Below are 18,370 nucleotides of genomic sequence, written 5' to 3'. Positions count from 1 at the left end.
ATGTCCGGGGGTCGCTTTAATTACAAAAAAACCGTTTGTTATATATATTCATGATTTCTGGTTCTTATAGATATACTTCTTAATTTGTTGGAAAAAAATTATAACATCCTAATAGTACATAAAAAAAATATGGCTATAATATAATTAATATATATTTAGTTTGTTATCTATAAAGTTAGTGTGTCTTGATTGGATTTACTTCTCTATTCTCTCAACTAGGTATTATAAGTATTATACCACATCTATTATGTATTTATATAAAATTACCATGTTTCCAATGTAGGACGTTTATTATTTAGTGAAACTTTTATTTTTCATTTATCTTCTTACATATACTTCTTTGATTTTCATTATACTCATTCTAAATTTATTTCCTTTAGTCAATAACTATAAAAGAATATGGTCCAACATAAATTTAACTAAGGAATTAATTTTACATTTCTTGACCAATTTGCTCTAAGTTCAATTTTTGCCTCAAGTTCAATTTTATTTTATTTAATTATTCTAACATACTAAATTTTGAATTTTGAATGTAAAAACATTGTATTTAAACAAAACAATATTGTTTTTAAATGAAAAAAATTATTTAATTTAAATGTAACAAAAAATGATGACCAATTTGGAATTATTTTTTTTTGAAATGTCAAGTCGTCAAAGACTAAACAAAATTGGGAAAAAAAATGATGTTCAAATTTGAACAAAAAAATTGAATGTCAAAATTGGAAAGAAAAAAAAAATGAAAACGTAATGTCAAAATTGAAATTTTGAAAATTTAATGTTTTTTGTAACATTTTTTTTATTGTGACACATAAATATATTATGTCAACATGTCACGTGATCAAAATTGACACATCAGCAGGCAATTGGGTTTACCGATCAAATGTTCAAATTGTAACGAATTGGAAATGTAGAGGGTGTTTGGCTTTGCTTTTAAAATGACTTTTGAGACTTTTGGCTTTTCCAAAAAGTCAAAAGTTTTAAAAGTTGTTTGGTAATTGAAAAAGATCTTTTAAAATAGCTTTTTGAGAAGAAGGAAAAGGAGGGTTTTAAAAAGTCACGTATGTGTGACTTTTTTCAACTTTTGCATTTTAAAACCATCTTTTGGAAAAAGATATGAATCAAAAAGTTCTTTTCTAAAAAGGACTTTTTGCTTTGAAAAGCTATCCCAAACACCCCCGTAGTGTCCAATTTGAAACAAAAATAACACAATATCAAATTTGAATTTACGTATAAACTTAATAATGACTTTTTTGGCATTTGCCATTTTTATTATAAGTTGTTAAACACACTTACAAAAATAACTATGATTAAGTTAAAATATAATAACTTAAAAGTTAATGACGAAGAGTCTCGTGTTCTTTTATTTTAGAACAAGCAACTTAGAAGTGAGCTAAAACATGTGAAATTCGCACTTGTCTTTTTTTAGTGTTTAATTCCCAAGTGATCACCACTACACCTTGTGGTTTATTTCATCTAAACTCACTTATTCTCACAAAAGTTTATGTCTATTTCGAATTTTTGCAAGAATTAAAACTTGTTTATAACAAAATTCTAGTACAAAATAGTTTTAAAAAAAATACTCCTAACTCAAATGTCAAAAGGGAGTTCGTCTAAACTAAACCATTTATACGAGAACAGAATACCAAGACGAAACAAAAGAAAGAACATCTCTTACATGTATCAAAATTGAGAACAAAATTTAGTAACCAAATCCTTTAACATCTAGTATACACCTTTTATATTTATAAAAGATTATAACATTTAAAAACACTAATAATCATTCTACATTTTTGCAAAAAAAAAAATCCATTCAAAATACTAATCATCCCATTCCTTTCTCCTTCCATTAGACTTCGGGAATTTTGTATTCAATTGTTCCACTTTGATGGGATTTTGACCACCAGATTTGACCGGTTTTTTGTCACCCCAAGCATCATCATCCCAATCTTCATCCCAATTTCCTGTTCCATTTTCCTCCATGTCTAATGATGAAAGGGCTTTTGAATTTTCCATTTCAAGTTCATGGTATGGAACCCCATCATTATGCCTGCTGTTATGGATTCTTGATTTGACAAAAGTCAAAGTCCCTCCAATGATAAATATCAGAATTACAAAGTATGCCCCGTTGATTGGGGTTATGTAGATGCTATATGAGTAAGGGTATTTCTGGTAATTGGCTTCGGGTGGTGGAGCTGCAGCATGTATTACACAATCCCCTACACTTGTATTCAATGCTATTGCAGCATTTGAATCAAATATATCTCGAGAAATCTTGATCTGACACAAGCAAAATGTAAAGTTAGGCAAGACAGTATATGACACGACAGGTTGTACTGTGTTGTGTTTGGTGTGTATTGGACTGAGACTATGACTAATGTCAATAGAACAAAAACTGTAGATTCTTGTTCCACCCAAAAAGGTGGGGCATGGACTCACTCTCGATCTCTAGTATATGTGTAAAAGACGTAAATGCCCTCGTCCGGTCATCAAAAATAGCACACTAGAAAGAAGAATACCCTGTTCATTTGGTGGATTGGTAAATCTATCTCATCAATCGTGTTGTTTGAAGGAAGGATCATAATTTTCACATGCAAAGGGTTTTTGTCATTGTTCTGTATATATAGCCATATTTCTTCATCAGGGCCTGCATGAAAAGAGTAGCTTAATCAATGAAACAAACTAGAAGCGGAATTAAACATTAATTATCCAAACAATATGCCTGTAGTACAGAAAATCACAAAGATGAAGGCTGAATCATTCACCTTACCATTGAAGCTATTATATCTTATGTTTTTATACACGTCTATGAAGAATCAAAAGCATCATCTAGTAAGATTGAAAAAGATGAAAAGATATTTACCACTTTGAGAATAAGTCAAGCAGGAAGCTATGTTCTTAAGCTGGCAGCTTCTAGATGCCCTGTTACAAGATTGCTGGAAATTTGATCCACCAGAAGCTAGGCCTACACCATTAGAAGGGCTAGGAGAAGGAGAAACCTGAAAGCCATAAAACCATTAGACTTATTGGAAACCATATTGAATACAAATAACAAATCAAATCATGGTTGAAGAATTAAATAATTATAAACCGCACACAAATTGAATTGAAATCCAAAAAACGTACGTTGCTTTGTTCATACAGGTGTCTGAAAGAATAGAGCGGGGATAACGCATACGATTGTCGGGGCAGAACGATCAAAACTACGATGATGAGCAGACCCCTAAGAATCATGTCGCGGCAACTAAGTTGACTTTATCTTTACTTTATTTCTGAATGAAGTTAGACTTGAATTATCATAAGCATTAAACCTTAATCTTCGTGACAACTGAATGGTCGATGATCCCTGTGATAAATGGGGTTTCTGAGAAAAAAATGGGGTAGAAATAAAAACGAAGGAGATAGATGGAAGACTTGTTGTCGACGGAGTAATAGAGAAAACGCGTCTGCGAATCAACATCTTCTTCGATTCAATTCCAAGGATACGACGACTGTTGAAAAGTCGTTTGTATTTGTAGTTTTGTAGTTTGCAGGATTTGGGATTTAGGATTTTGGATGTTTCGTAGCTGTAGAATGGAATCGCCAAGAATCTTTGTTGTTGATCAGATAAACATAACGATTTTGTTTGTAAAATAATGTATAGATTATCAAATTACCTTTCATTTGTTTTAACTGAGATTAATTTTTCAATGAAAAAATGTCTTAAGATAATCATAACTCTCACTAAAAAAGTTTATGAATTTGTGATTTTGTGATATTGTTTTTTCAATGGGTTTTGCCTTTTTTTTTCAATTTATTTCGTGAAATTTTCGTAAATTTCATGGTATTTTCTTTCTCTCCCTATTTTTTTTTCTTTTTTTATTTTGTTAAAAATATAACGAACATCATCCGTATCAACCATATAAACTATATTATATTTGTCCATTCGCTGTTTATTATATTTGTCCATTCGCCGTTTCAACCATGTAATAGCAATAAATCGATTTTATTTTCCTTTATATGATCCTATGTTCATTTGTTTTTACCAGGGGTATTCGCAGTGTGGTTTATCCTCAAAACTGCAAACAGCACCGTATATGCAGTTTGTTATTTTCGGGAACTGCAGACCGCACCACAAAAATAATAAACTGCATTATGTGGTGCGGTTTTGTGCGAGTGGTTTGCGGTTTATACGGTTTCATAAACATAACTATTAAATTTAGTTTTAAACAAAATATGTGTGTGGTGCTTTATATATTCTATGAATAAAAGTATTAATTGACTGTAAAACATCTTCTTTATGCATAACATTAAAATATTTTACAATATTTTAAAATTATAATATGAATTTATGGTACTGTAAACACATATTTCTGATATAGTTGGTTTCCCATTTTGACTCATGTTTATCAATCAACATCTAGCATGTTGTGTGTGTGTATACACACACACACACACACACACACATATATATATATATATATATATATATATATATATATATATATATATATATAGTATGTTGCAATGCGGTTTGAATCGCGGTTTGGTAACTATAAACAGCAAACCGTACTGCATAGCGCGGTTTATGAAAACTACATACCGCAAACTGCATCATGAGCGTCCAAAACCGCATTATGCAGTATGGTGTGGTGCGGTACGGACGGTTTATGCGGTTTGATGCACACCCCTAGTTTTTACAATTACAATATATCAAATTAAAGTAATGTTGTTTATACATAATTATTTATTCTTTTGTAGACAATGCATCACTATATTCATTTATTTGTTTATTGTAGTATCATATTTTTAAGAACGAAAACCAAAACTATATTTTGAATTAACTCATTCGGTCTCTTAACTTATTTGCGTGTTTTGTGAGGGAATAAAGTGGATTTTAACCTGCTTATTTGATCACTTAACCTACAATAACCAGTTTTATATGCCATGTAATCAATTGAATATGATGTGGATCCTGCTACAGTGACTAGACCAACCTGAAAACACCCTTCCTTGAAAAGTCATCAGACTGACACATATATATGGCATCTTTAACGCAAATTCTTGAAAAGTCACCATGAGTTCTATATTGCTTGTTATCATGCTTAGGAGAGTCTCCAACCATAAGCTGTCATGTACATGTTCTTTTCTTCATATCCGATGCTAGCGAGATTGGTAATAAGAACAACCCATACGAAATAGCTTACATCAAAGTCATCAGGTGGATCTAGCCCTGTTTCGGTATCCAATGACATATGTTCTGCCAAACATAAGGGTCCGAAGGAAACAAATGTTCCAATTAAACTCGATTGATGATGAAATGAAAGAAAATGGCAAGGTAAATGAAGAATTGATTGAAGCTTGAAGATGTAAGATATAAAGTAGTGATTATAGCAAATTTAACTCTTGTAGAGTTCGCCTAAAATGCCACCTCAAAGTCTTATCCTGAACAATCCATCCATACATGGATGGCCTTCCTACAATTCAAGCCCACCGGTGACAATGTCAGGAACAAAAACCACTGGATGCTTGCATTTCAAAAACTCCACCGCCTGTTACGACGTCAAAAGCTCAGCCATCGCCTACAATATCCCCAATCATAGTTCGTCCCTACAACATCCCAAAAATCATGATAAATTTCCATTTTTCAATTAAGTAAAATCGTTGTTTCCAATCAGAACTCAAGTCATAAACCAAGTATCGGATACAAATATCCCTGAATCAAAGTATCATAAGATCGCACAAACATATCACTAAAGGATGTGTGCGATGAATCCTTTGCCTTGCCTCAGTCATCAGAAGCACCTAAAACATAACACTTAAAATGTAAGCCAAAGCCTAGTGAGTTTTCCCAACATATCATCACACAACATATAACAACATGCATATTAGGTCCATAACCATTAGGTTAGAGTACCCTTGAGTCCACAACATAAGTTTGGCTTTGCCCACCAGGCCCACAACTCATGTATGTATTGCTCTTGAGCCCACAACATAAGTTTGGCTTGCCTTTTCGGCCCACAACTTATGTTTGACTTGTTCCCAGGTTTGTCGGCTTTTGCATAAAGCAATATTTCCTCAACCCAACCACACTATGTAGATATATGCAACAAATAACATATAACCAACAAACAGTTAATCATGCAGATCTAACAGGTCATTACAACATAGTAACATCCTATATACCAGGATACATAACTTAGTGGCCCAATGTTGGTGCCTTCGACCCACGAGTACAATAAGGAAAACTCACTAAAATTTGGCTTATAGTTTAAATGTTATGTTTCAGGTATTTCTGATGATCATGGTAAAACGAAGGCGTGATCATATACATCCTTCGATGATATGTTTTGGAGATCTTATGATACTTTGATTCTTGTATTTGATACTTGGTTTATGACTTGAGTTTTGATTAGAAACAATGATTTTACTTAATTGAAAAATGAAAAATTTTATCGTGATTTTTGAGATGTTACAAGTTGGTATTGGAGCCGTGGTTTGAGCGAATTAGATAAACATTCGTGTGAATCCAGACTCAAGCTATGGATCTGTAAAGTTTTCAAAAGTGATTTCAAAATTATTTTCATAATTCTTTTCAAAGGTAATCAAAGAAGGATAAGATGTGTATGATCATCCGGAGCAAGAAAGTACTCCCCCAGATAACCACACTGTTATTTTCTTATGATGATTATCAAGGTTGCAGAACTCCCTACTCGGTACCTGCTCGACCGACTACTGTGTAGCGAGTACTCGGATTCGGTAATTCGTGTAGAAATATTTTTAAGAAAATTTTATATGTCAAAATCATAAGCTAAAATCATAATTTGATTGAAATATATAACAAAATTAGATACATGTGAATGCATAAAACATGAAATACACACAATTGTATCTATTCGTAAATAATTACTGAAAAGTTAAGATATATATAGTAATAATCGCATGTCTGTGTTAAATAATAAATCATTAAGTGTATTATACATATTAATCTTGAAATTCTTGAATTTTTTTTTTAATTTTTTTATGACAATTTTGACACTTTGACCAAGTTTGACCGAGTTTGACCTGGTTGGCCGAGTTTGACTGAGTAGGCCCAAATAAGACCGAGTAGGCCCGAGTTGCAGAGATATTGACCAATTTTTTATCGAGTTTGATTGATTTTTGACCGAGTTTGACTTAATCCGAGTTTTTTTGCCGAGTTCATAAAACTTGCCTCGGTGAAGGGTCGATTCCGAGTACTCGGCCGAGTAGGCCGATTTTTACAACACTCATGATTATGATAGAACTTCATGCTAGGTGTAGGCTAGGGATCCTTAGGAATTGCATTACAAAATTATCTAATGTGTGATGTTTGATAGCCTAGGAGAATCCTTTGTATGCTAGATGGAGTTGATGTCATTATTGTAGTTGTTTAGTGTATACATCATATTTGTACATAACTAAGATGTCATAGCCTGAGAATGTTTGATTTAGCCTTATTTCCTGTTCCTTGTTTGGTTGTGGGATTAGAGTAGAATCAAGTATTCGATTGTCTATGGAATCCAACGTTATGTATGATTAGCATGCACGTGTAGCTGTAGAGTTAATGAAAGATTCATGAGTGAGTGTGGTTGAAGTATGCCAACTTGAGGAGCGATTAGCCACTCTTGAGAGCGTTAGTATAGGATGTATGCGTTTCCTAGTTATTGAGTTTATTTTTGGGTAGTTTGTGATGATCTATTGAGATAAATACGAGTAGGTGTGGAATGTAGTATGTGCCCGTACAACCGAAAGCACATGTCCCATACGTGTATCTAGGAAGTCACTGTGACATCCCCAAAATCACGGCCAGAAAAGACCGATTTTGTTTATGCTTTATAAAAATCAGAGTACTTCATTTTATAAAAAGGTTGCGGAATTTGTTCCCAGAAAAACATGGTAAATACGTTATTAAAACATTTTCGAAGAAACGTATTTATTTCATTTTAAAACATTTGGGATGTCATCGTTAATACAGGAACATAAGCATAAACAGAACTTACAATTATTCACACTAGTGGTCTACATCTCTTTAAATCTCTCAGTGTAATGTCACTTCATATCAACACCTGTGATATAAATAAACTGAGTGGGTCAGGTTGGGAAACCTGGTGAGCACATAGGGATTTCAATCCCACAATGTTATACCATATATATAGTTTAAAATTCACAAAATATACAATTTCACCATACATATATATATATATATATATATATAAACAACTCTTATCCCACCCTGTCGATCCTCGCAACGAGGCTATCCATATTCTCGGACCTAAGATTAGTCGTTTTACCTCCTCCATACTCTCGGATCAGAAATGAACGAATTTACCAAATCCATACTCTCGGACTAGGGACGAATGACTAATCCATACTCTCAGATTAAAGATGAATGATTATGCCTAATCCATACTCTCGGACTAGGGACAATAGCTAATCCATACTCTCGGATTAACGACGAATGATTATGCCTAATCCATATTCTCGGACTAGGGACAATGACTATGTCTAATCCATACTCCCAGATAAGTGACATATACTAACTTCTATTCTCTGAGTTTTACTCACTTGTACTCGTAAGAATATACTACCCAATATTCCTCATTTTTAATTTAGGTCTACTCTTTATCCTAAATTATCAAATATAATCAGGTATGTTCTTTAACACGAATTTCAAGCAACATCAATTAACTCGCACATAAACATATAATTAATACTTAAATCAATACTTGTATTAAAATCATGTTCATGAAAGGGACTATGCACTCACCTGAGAAGGTGGTGACTCGGTACTCGGACAGCGCTTCGTTTACTTTAAAATAATTTCCTTCGACGAAACCTAGTATTATCACCAATAGATTTTAGTCTATTATTCGCCGAGACTAATTAATAGTCTAGCTATTATTACTATTATATAAGCGTTAAAAAAATACTTATATAACCCATAATAATAGCCCAAGTATTTATTATATGTTCTTAATAACGTTCATATAATTAAATAAAAACTATATTAAAAATAGCGTAGACGTAGCTCACTTACAGCGGGTTTTATAGAAAACCAGGCTTTGCTTGGAGCAGCGTTTCCGAGCCGAAAAGCTCTTATTCTCGGAGCCGTCGAGCACTCCGGGGCTTCCGCCTCGTGCTAGGGAGGTTCCCTAGGCTTTTCGGGGGATTTCGGGGCTAGAGAGAGGTTCTAGAGAGAGAGAGTAAAGAGAAGAAAGAATGGGAAAGGTGTGAAGAAAATGAGGGTGGGAGAGGTGGTATTTATAGGGTGAAAATGGCTGAACTTGGTGCCACATGTCACCATCTAGTGGCAAGACTTGGGGAGAAAGCAATGGCCAAGATTGTGCCACATCACCCATTTTCGCACAACACACTTCCGACTTCTAAAATCCGTAACTTTCACATACGACCTCCGTTTTTGACGTTCTTTATATCCACGCGTAGGTAAAAATAATATCTACAACTTTCATTTTGACTCCGTCGGCTAATTCTCGACCGATCTTAAATTTAACAGTACGAGGCGTTTAGACTGTTAAATGACCGCGAAGAATTCGTAACTCCTTCATACGGACTCCGTTTTCGTCTGTATTTTTACCGTTGAGTTCCTATTAATGAGATCTTCAACTTTCATTTATTTCACGTAAGCCAAAAACCGCTCGAACTAAAATTCGAGTTTCGGGCTGTACATTGCTAAGCCGAATCTTAGAAAAATCATAACTTCCTCATACGAAGTCAGATTTGGGCGTTCTTTTTATCGACGCTCTTAGTTTAACATATTCTATGAATTTTGTTTAGATTGCTAAGGCTAAAAAGTCTTCTATCGTAAATTCACTATTTACGTCTTCCGGTGCTGTGCCGGTTTTGCCGTAAAACTTCGGCAGGCCATAACTTCTTCGTTATAACTCGGATTTCGGCGTTCTTTATATGTACGGAAACCTTGTGACATATTCTAAAACGTGGTTAAGACTATTCATTCTAAATAATCTTTTGTCGAAAAGTCATTTTTGACCCCTATTGCCTCTAAATTGACTAGCCCGGATCTGCGGGCGTTACAATTATCTCCCCCTTAGGATGATTACGTCCCGGAATCATCAACGAAACAAGGATCGTATAATGACTCCATACGTCATCTCTTCATCCTAGGTAATAATTATAACTTCTTTATTCCTTCAAGTCCATCTCTTAGACTTATTGACTGTAAGCAGTACTTGATCGTGCACCTGCTCTCTACCTCATATTAGACTCCAAATTATGACCTATCATCATGTGATGTACGTTTAGACTCAGGTCTCTTAAATTATAAAATAGACTAAGCCTTCCTTCATGTTCTAATGTGATATAGTCATACTTTAACATGTAGCATTTCTAGCTACCAACGAGCGCGATACTTCTATTGATCGCTTTGATTATTAATCGTTTGGTTTAAGTCGGACGCTATATCAAACTTGGTTCTCTGAACCACGTAACCTACTCATCGTAGTCGGACTCAAGGTGATATGACCACTAGGGTTGGGATAACAACAATCTTCTTAGTCATTACCGAAACAATGGTAACGGCATACTTGAATAAAACGAAATCAATTACTGGCTTCTTGGTAACCTTGTGACTTTCCCTGATCCAAGTGTGAGTCCTGTGCTTCCGGTAGTATAGGCCTCTACTACCATTCACACCTACTCATACTCGTCCCAAGTATTGTCCCGCAGTTTTTCCAAGTCACCATACAAGAAAACCATACAACAACTTAACACATCAGATAACAAAACAAAGGTTTTATATTATTTCTTGAAACTGTTACATAGGTGTTCAAGTTCACCCTAGACTATGCCTCTAACGGGCTACATCGTGAGGTACTATCTACACGATTACTCCATAACTCGATCCTCGGATGTCAAGCCTTCACTCTTGAATCCTTGCATTGTCATCTGCTTCGTCAAGGATCATTTGAAATGCTCTCGCCTTTGGCTTTGGTGGCACATTTGGCTTTGTAGCCCCTTCTCTCTTTGGGCAGTCTTGTTTGAAGTGTCCTTCTTCTCCACACTTAAAGCAGACTTCTCTCTTGGTTGTGCATTCGCTGGCGTAATGACCAGTCTTCCCGCATTTAAAGCATGTCGTATATTTAGAGCATTTCCCGATGTGCTTCTTTCTACACTTGTCACACCATTGCGTTCCTTCTTCAAACTTCGATAATTTTCTCTTCTCGCTGGACCTTGAAGATCCTTCAAACTTTCTCTTCTCGCCAACCTCCATCTTGCTGGAGGCTCTTCCCTTGATCATATCTTCGACAGACTTGGCAGCCCAGATAGCTGCCTCTAGAGTAGGTGCTTGACGCACTGGCACCGCGTACTCCCATGGAAGTCCCTTTGTGTACTTGTCGATTTTCGTCAGCTCATCCGGAACAAGACGTAAGGCGAACTCCATCTTCTCTGTGAAGTTGTTGGTGTATTCATCGATTGACATGCTTCCCTTCTTCAGGGTTAGAAACTGGTTCTCTAGCTCAAGCAGGTTTTGAGCTGAGCAGTACTTTCGTTTGAATTGCACCAGAAATTTTGCCCATGTCAGTTGCAGAGGCTCATTAGGGCTCAGAGTCTTCCCCAAGGTATTCCACCAACGTACAGCGCCTCCTCGAAACTGACGCACTGCAAATGTGGTCTGTAGCTTCCCTCTACAACCGCATGTCATGAAGGCTAACTCCATCTCCGAGATCCAATCCATGACCCCGATCAGATCCTCCTTTCTAGTGAAAGTCGATGGCTTGCAAGTCAGAAAATCCTTGTACTTGCATCCATTCCTCTTGACCTCGTCATCTTGGTTGTTTTGTCGAACTATTGGTGGGTTGACTTGACCAACAGTCCCACTGTAGTTTCCTTCCTCAGTTTGCCCTTCGTTCAACTCGGGCTGTTCGATCTGAATAGTGGCTTCCTCACGATTTTGCTGGAGCAAACGTCTAGTTTCCTCCATTTGACGATCCAACATCGCTTGGATCATCGCTTGCACTCCGGCCATTGTGACTGGCTCAATGGCGGCTTCCATCACCGGTATTTGCTCAATCAATGGGGGTTGGTTTCTGTTCCCATTTGCATTCACGTTTCCGCTACGGGTTCTTGCCATCTTGATCTATACACCGAATAAGGTGAATCTAGATCTTTACTTAGGATTGACGGTTAAATCATCCTTATCACTCCGAAACGTTTATATGCTAGTTCTAATATCGTAGTCGTACGTTTAGAATCCTAAACACATAAGGTTTCCAGATCCGGTCGGCAACAGACCATAGATCCGAACAACTAACAGCATATCAGGCACAAGTATTTAGCACATAAAAGCATTTTAGGCATAATTCCTAAAACAAGCTAGTGCTCACACCTCACAATCATCGCTTAGCATTCTAAGTTTAATTCTAGAAATAAATCCATATTCCTAGTTCGCTTAAACTAATGCTCTGATACCAACTGTGACATCCCCAAAATCACGGCCAGAAAAGACCGATTTTGTTTATGCTTTATAAAAATCAGAGTACTTCATTTTATAAAAAGGTTGCGGAATTTGTTCCCAGAAAAACATGGTAAATACGTTATTAAAACATTTTCGAAGAAACGTATTTATTTCATTTTAAAACATTTGGGATGTCATCGTTAATACAGGAACATAAGCATAAACAGAACTTACAATTATTCACACTAGTGGTCTACATCTCTTTAAATCTCTCAGTGTAATGTCACTTCATATCAACACCTGTGATATAAATAAACTGAGTGGGTCAGGTTGGGAAACCTGGTGAGCACATAGGGATTTCAATCCCACAATGTTATACCATATATATAGTTTAAAATTCACAAAATATACAATTCCATATTCTCGGACTAGGGACAATGACTATGTCTAATCCATACTCCCAGATAAGTGACATATACTAACTTCTATTCTCTGAGTTTTACTCACTTGTACTCGTAAGAATATACTACCCAATATTCCTCATTTTTAATTTAGGTCTACTCTTTATCCTAAATTATCAAATATAATCAGGTATGTTCTTTAACACGAATTTCAAGCAACATCAATTAACTCGCACATAAACATATAATTAATACTTAAATCAATACTTGTATTAAAATCATGTTCATGAAAGGGACTATGCACTCACCTGAGAAGGTGGTGACTCGGTACTCGGACAGCGCTTCGTTTACTTTAAAATAATTTCCTTCGACGAAACCTAGTATTATCACCAATAGATTTTAGTCTATTATTCGCCGAGACTAATTAATAGTCTAGCTATTATTACTATTATATAAGCGTTAAAAAAATACTTATATAACCCATAATAATAGCCCAAGTATTTATTATATGTTCTTAATAACGTTCATATAATTAAATAAAAACTATATTAAAAATAGCGTAGACGTAGCTCACTTACAGCGGGTTTTATAGAAAACCAGGCTTTGCTTGGAGCAGCGTTTCCGAGCCGAAAAGCTCTTATTCTCGGAGCCGTCGAGCACTCCGGGGCTTCCGCCTCGTGCTAGGGAGGTTCCCTAGGCTTTTCGGGGGATTTCGGGGCTAGAGAGAGGTTCTAGAGAGAGAGAGTAAAGAGAAGAAAGAATGGGAAAGGTGTGAAGAAAATGAGGGTGGGAGAGGTGGTATTTATAGGGTGAAAATGGCTGAACTTGGTGCCACATGTCACCATCTAGTGGCAAGACTTGGGGAGAAAGCAATGGCCAAGATTGTGCCACATCACCCATTTTCGCACAACACACTTCCGACTTCTAAAATCCGTAACTTTCACATACGACCTCCGTTTTTGACGTTCTTTATATCCACGCGTAGGTAAAAATAATATCTACAACTTTCATTTTGACTCCGTCGGCTAATTCTCGACCGATCTTAAATTTAACAGTACGAGGCGTTTAGACTGTTAAATGACCGCGAAGAATTCGTAACTCCTTCATACGGACTCCGTTTTCGTCTGTATTTTTACCGTTGAGTTCCTATTAATGAGATCTTCAACTTTCATTTATTTCACGTAAGCCAAAAACCGCTCGAACTAAAATTCGAGTTTCGGGCTGTACACTGCTAAGCCGAATCTTAAAAAAATCATAACTTCCTCATACGAAGTCAGATTTGGGCGTTCTTTTTATCGACGCTCTTAGTTTAACATATTCTACGACTTTTGTTTAGATTGCTAAGGCTAAAAAGTCTTCTATCGTAAATTCACTATTTACGTCTTCCGGTGCTGTGCCGGTTTTGCCGTAAAACTTCGACAGGCCATAACTTCTTCGTTATAACTCGGATTTCGGCGTTCTTTATATGTACGGAAACCTTGTGACATATTCTAAAACTTGGTTAAGACTATTCATTCTAAATAATCTTTTGTCGAAAAGTCATTTTTGACCCCTATTGCCTCTAAATTGACTAGCCCGGATCTGCGGGCGTTACAGTCACAAACCCTGGGCGTTTAGTCTCTTCGTGATTGTTGTAATAGTATGAATTGTGGAATTTCATATGTAACACCCAGAAACCAGAAGGCTAATTAAGGAAATATATTATGCAAATTGAAGGTCTACTCGCCGAGTCGGGGATAACTCGACGAGTAGGAATAAGTTTTTAGATGCGGGTAGAGAGTCCTACTCGACGAGTTAGGGAGGGCCAACTCGACGAGTTGGTTGGGGTTTGGGAAACCCTAGATTCAGGGTTTTGCACACTATTTAAGCATCTTAATCCCCACCCCTTAGCCTCACTTATAGCCCCCAAATCCCAAACCCTAATTAACAAAACCCTACTGCTTTGTTTGAGGTTGTGAGCCATTTTGGGTGATTTTTGTGTGCTTTGAAGCTTGTGGAAGAAAAGGAAACTTTAGGGCTAAGAGGAAGAGAGTAGATCCAAAAACTACACTTCATTGGCTACATTTTCTGGTAATCAAGTTTTTATCTTGATCATTAGTTCATTAGATCTCTTCCTTTCTCTTTTATAAATGTTTTGGCCCAAGAATGATAGCCTTTGGAGAATGGTCGACCCAAGTGTAGAAACGTAATTTTTTTTCTATAAACATGTTTTTGCATAAGTTTTTTTTGCAGAGATTTAAGAACACAATAAGTTTTTTTTATATAAACATGTTTTTTATTGATATATATTTTTAAACACATGAAAATAAATATTTATAATTCTAAAAGCATATTAATTTGTTTTTTTTCAACATTTTAAACTTTTTATCCAGGCAAAGAAAAATTAATATATATATATTTTCTACATAAATTTGTATGATATAAAAAATACTTAGAATAAAAAAATAAAATATTCATAAACTTATGGCATTAAACTTTTTTTTTTTTTTTTTTTTTTTTTTTTTTTTTTTTTTTTTTTTTTTTCAAGTTTCCGACCAAAAACAAAGTGTAGAAACGGAGTGTCCCACCCCGGTCACCACCCCCTACCAAAGGTAAAACCCAAAACTCAATCGCGTTCTAATCCCCGTCACAATTAACAAAATTAGGGTTAGGGTTTTACAGTTTTGTCTTTGTTCTTCAACATGGCTTCCGAAGAGATTGCTTTAGTTCTGTCACACCGTCCCGACAACCACAACCCTCAGCTCCTCTTCCAAGACGAGTCCAGTTTAGCCTTTCGCTGTAACCCAACGCAGCAGCACCTACGCCACCATCCTGCCGGACATACGTCTAACAACAACAATAACAAGACTACCCGTGAGCTTACCGGATTCATCGAACACCAAAATCGACACTATCAACCGCAAGCCACAACCGAGTTCCACCGGAGCATGTGCGACGCTGTCCCGGCCTACCACCGTGGCATACAGGACTGGAATGGCAAAATTGGACGGGCTTCCAGTTCTCCGAGCGGTGATGGATCGGACAGTGATGATGACGAAGAAGAGGACGATGACGACATGGATGATGGGGGTGGAGATGGAGATGGGGATGGTCACGTGGTTGGAATTGTAAACAACATTATGGATGCTAACAAAAGTAATGTTAGCGGGCTCATCAGCGGTGAGAAAAATGGAAATGGGAAAAGGAATCATCTTTCCTCCATTGGTAAGTCTTGAAGCAATTATCGACACACTCCACTTTCTGTTTTTGTTCATTCTCCCGTGAAGATATATAACATGAAGGGGTGTTTGGATGTTCCATTAAACCTCTTGTATGATTGAGTTTTGTTAACAATGGAAGGAATTGTTATGGTGTTGCTGTCAGGAACTGATATAAATGATGTAAGAGCAAGTTCTAATGAGAATCATCAGCAAGGACAATTATGCCAGTACCAAAATGCTATTACTATTGCAGACCCAACCGGTGAATTGTACTACTCTCAGTATCTTCAAGGGATGGAAGGTTCAGGAGGAGCAGGGATCAAAGATATTCTGGTTGAAAATGGGTGTGGCTTTAGTGGAAGAAAAGATTTTCCAAATTCAGGTGTACCAGGGGAATCACTAAGGGCTATACTCTCAGATCCTTTGACGTGAGTTCATGCAAATTCTTTCAATTATTACTATGATTTATTAAAACAAAGTCATGTTTTATTATTATGTTATTGTTTTGGTTTACATTTTCATTCTTCATGTTCATACAGTGGAACACTCATGGATGATGCTATGATATTGCCTTGTGGGCATTCTTTTGGTAGTGGTGGCATGCAACAGGTTATGAGAATGGTGAGTAGTGTCAACTGTCAAGTCATGTTATTGTAAAATGCTATCATTTATAAGCCCTTCAACAGATAATTATTGTTGTGTGCTTAATTAGCTTTCTTTTTAAGACTTTAGCATACGTATATGGCGTGTGCAATACTTGGTAAATATGTTATGATGTTGTTTATAAAAAATTTGTGGTGATTTTCTTTTACAGAAAGCATGCTACACGTGTTCACACCCGGTGTCAGAAGGCTCAGTCGCTTCAAACCTAAGTAAGAAATGTATTTGTGTTGTTTTGTAGAGTTGAAATGCTTTCTTAGCAATTATATAGTTAATGGTTTGCAAAGTGTTTTAGTTAATTTGAGTTTATTAATTGTGTAGGTTTGCGATCTGCTGTGCATGCGTATCGTAGGGAAGAAGAGTTGCAAAGTCAGCGTGCATCCAAAAAAAGAAATAGATTCGAGCAGGTGTGTTTTCGTTTTCTTAATTGTAAATAATATCCGAAGATAATAATCGAATTCTTTTCATTTTTATTCAGGAGAATAGTAGTAATTATGGTGATTTAACAGTAGCGGACCACTCGAATTCGAGATGCAGAGGTGTTCAATTCCCTTTTACTGTGGCTGATCGTGTTATTATCAAGGTAAAAGTTTATCATCTAGGCCAGCCCTCTTTTTTTTTTTTTTATTCACTCATCAAGTTCTTCTGTATGGATAGAGTGTTGTCTGAATATAAAATTTAATAAAAAATTATTTATGCAGGGTAACAAAAGGACGCCTCCACGTTTTGTTGGTCGTCAAGCTGTTGTAACCACCCAGTGTTTAAACGGATGGTCAGAAGCATCATTTTATGGAATTAGTCACTTAACTATTTTCTTTTCTGTAGTGATTAAGCTACATTATAATAGATATAACATAATGATTACATTTTTTATTTTTTACAGGTATGTGGTGAAGACGTTGGATAATGCGGAGAGTGTTAAGTTGCAATATCGGTCTCTAGCTAAACTTCAAGATACTCATACTACTACTACTACTACTCACCCCTCAAATTTAGCTTCAAATAAAATTACAACACCAAATTGGCTCTAATGTAATGACCCCAGTCAGGTTGGTACAGGGGAGGGGTATATTAGTAATTTCAAAATCTGGTCTGTGTAAATATAGTGGTCGTGTAGATTTGTTATTAGAGGTGGTGGATTTGTATGTATGGGGTTGGGAGAATTGTAGAAAATCTTGACCCCAAAAGTGACATTGTGATAGATAATTGGTGGTTTTAAGGCATATTACTTAGAGGTGGAGAAATAGTCGATCATCAAAAGACCTGTGAAGATGGCATTCAAATTAAAATAAGTTGATATGTTATTTGAGCTCTAAAGATGGTAATTGAATTATGATCACAAGTATTTCCTTTATAAAATCTATTAGTAACTTAAATAATATGTAAATAAAGTGTTTTATGTTTATAGGAATACTCTATTAAAGTCTCAATATTTTGTTCTAATTTGCGAAAAAGTTTCAAAACAAAAGTTCATTTACGAAAAAACATGAATTACCGATAAAAGTGACAATTTGATTACTTTTCCCGGTTTATTGATTTCATTGTTGATCTAATTCTATTAAAGTCCTATTATTTTTTCCTATTTCATTGTTGACGATAAATTTAGAATTATATACATATCCATTTTATCATTTCATTAATGATTAGACGTTCAGATCATTAATGAAACCTGTAAAATG

General features: G+C 35.7%; 2 protein-coding genes across 2 annotated transcripts; one reads left to right on the top strand and one right to left on the bottom strand.

The window, feature by feature from the left end:
- Positions 1 to 1,676: 1,676 nt before the first annotated feature.
- Positions 1,677 to 3,605, bottom strand: LOC145028407 (uncharacterized). The gene is made up of 4 exons (XM_078977092.1): positions 3,124 to 3,605; positions 2,861 to 2,996; positions 2,517 to 2,644; positions 1,677 to 2,277 (listed from the first exon to the last, which is right to left on the bottom strand). Exons 1-4 carry the CDS (start codon positions 3,229 to 3,231, stop codon positions 1,819 to 1,821), a joined length of 831 nt encoding a protein of 276 aa, XP_078833218.1. The 5' UTR covers positions 3,232 to 3,605; the 3' UTR covers positions 1,677 to 1,818.
- Positions 3,606 to 15,410: 11,805 nt separating this feature from the next.
- Positions 15,411 to 18,008, top strand: LOC145028406 (uncharacterized). The gene is made up of 8 exons (XM_078977091.1): positions 15,411 to 16,035; positions 16,195 to 16,459; positions 16,571 to 16,652; positions 16,846 to 16,903; positions 17,013 to 17,098; positions 17,170 to 17,274; positions 17,393 to 17,463; positions 17,575 to 18,008. The coding sequence occupies exons 1-8, from the start codon at positions 15,513 to 15,515 to the stop codon at positions 17,720 to 17,722; spliced, it is 1,338 nt and encodes a 445-aa protein (XP_078833217.1). The 5' UTR covers positions 15,411 to 15,512; the 3' UTR covers positions 17,723 to 18,008.
- The last annotated feature ends 362 nt before the right edge of the window (positions 18,009 to 18,370 follow it).

Source organism: Lactuca saligna, chromosome 2, assembly GCF_052625555.1.
Source record: "Lactuca saligna cultivar CGN05327 chromosome 2, ASM5262555v1, whole genome shotgun sequence".
Lineage (NCBI taxonomy): Eukaryota > Viridiplantae > Streptophyta > Magnoliopsida > Asterales > Asteraceae > Lactuca > Lactuca saligna.
The sequence above is the reverse complement of the archived record's forward strand: the minus strand, read 5'-3'. Positions and strand labels throughout refer to the sequence as shown.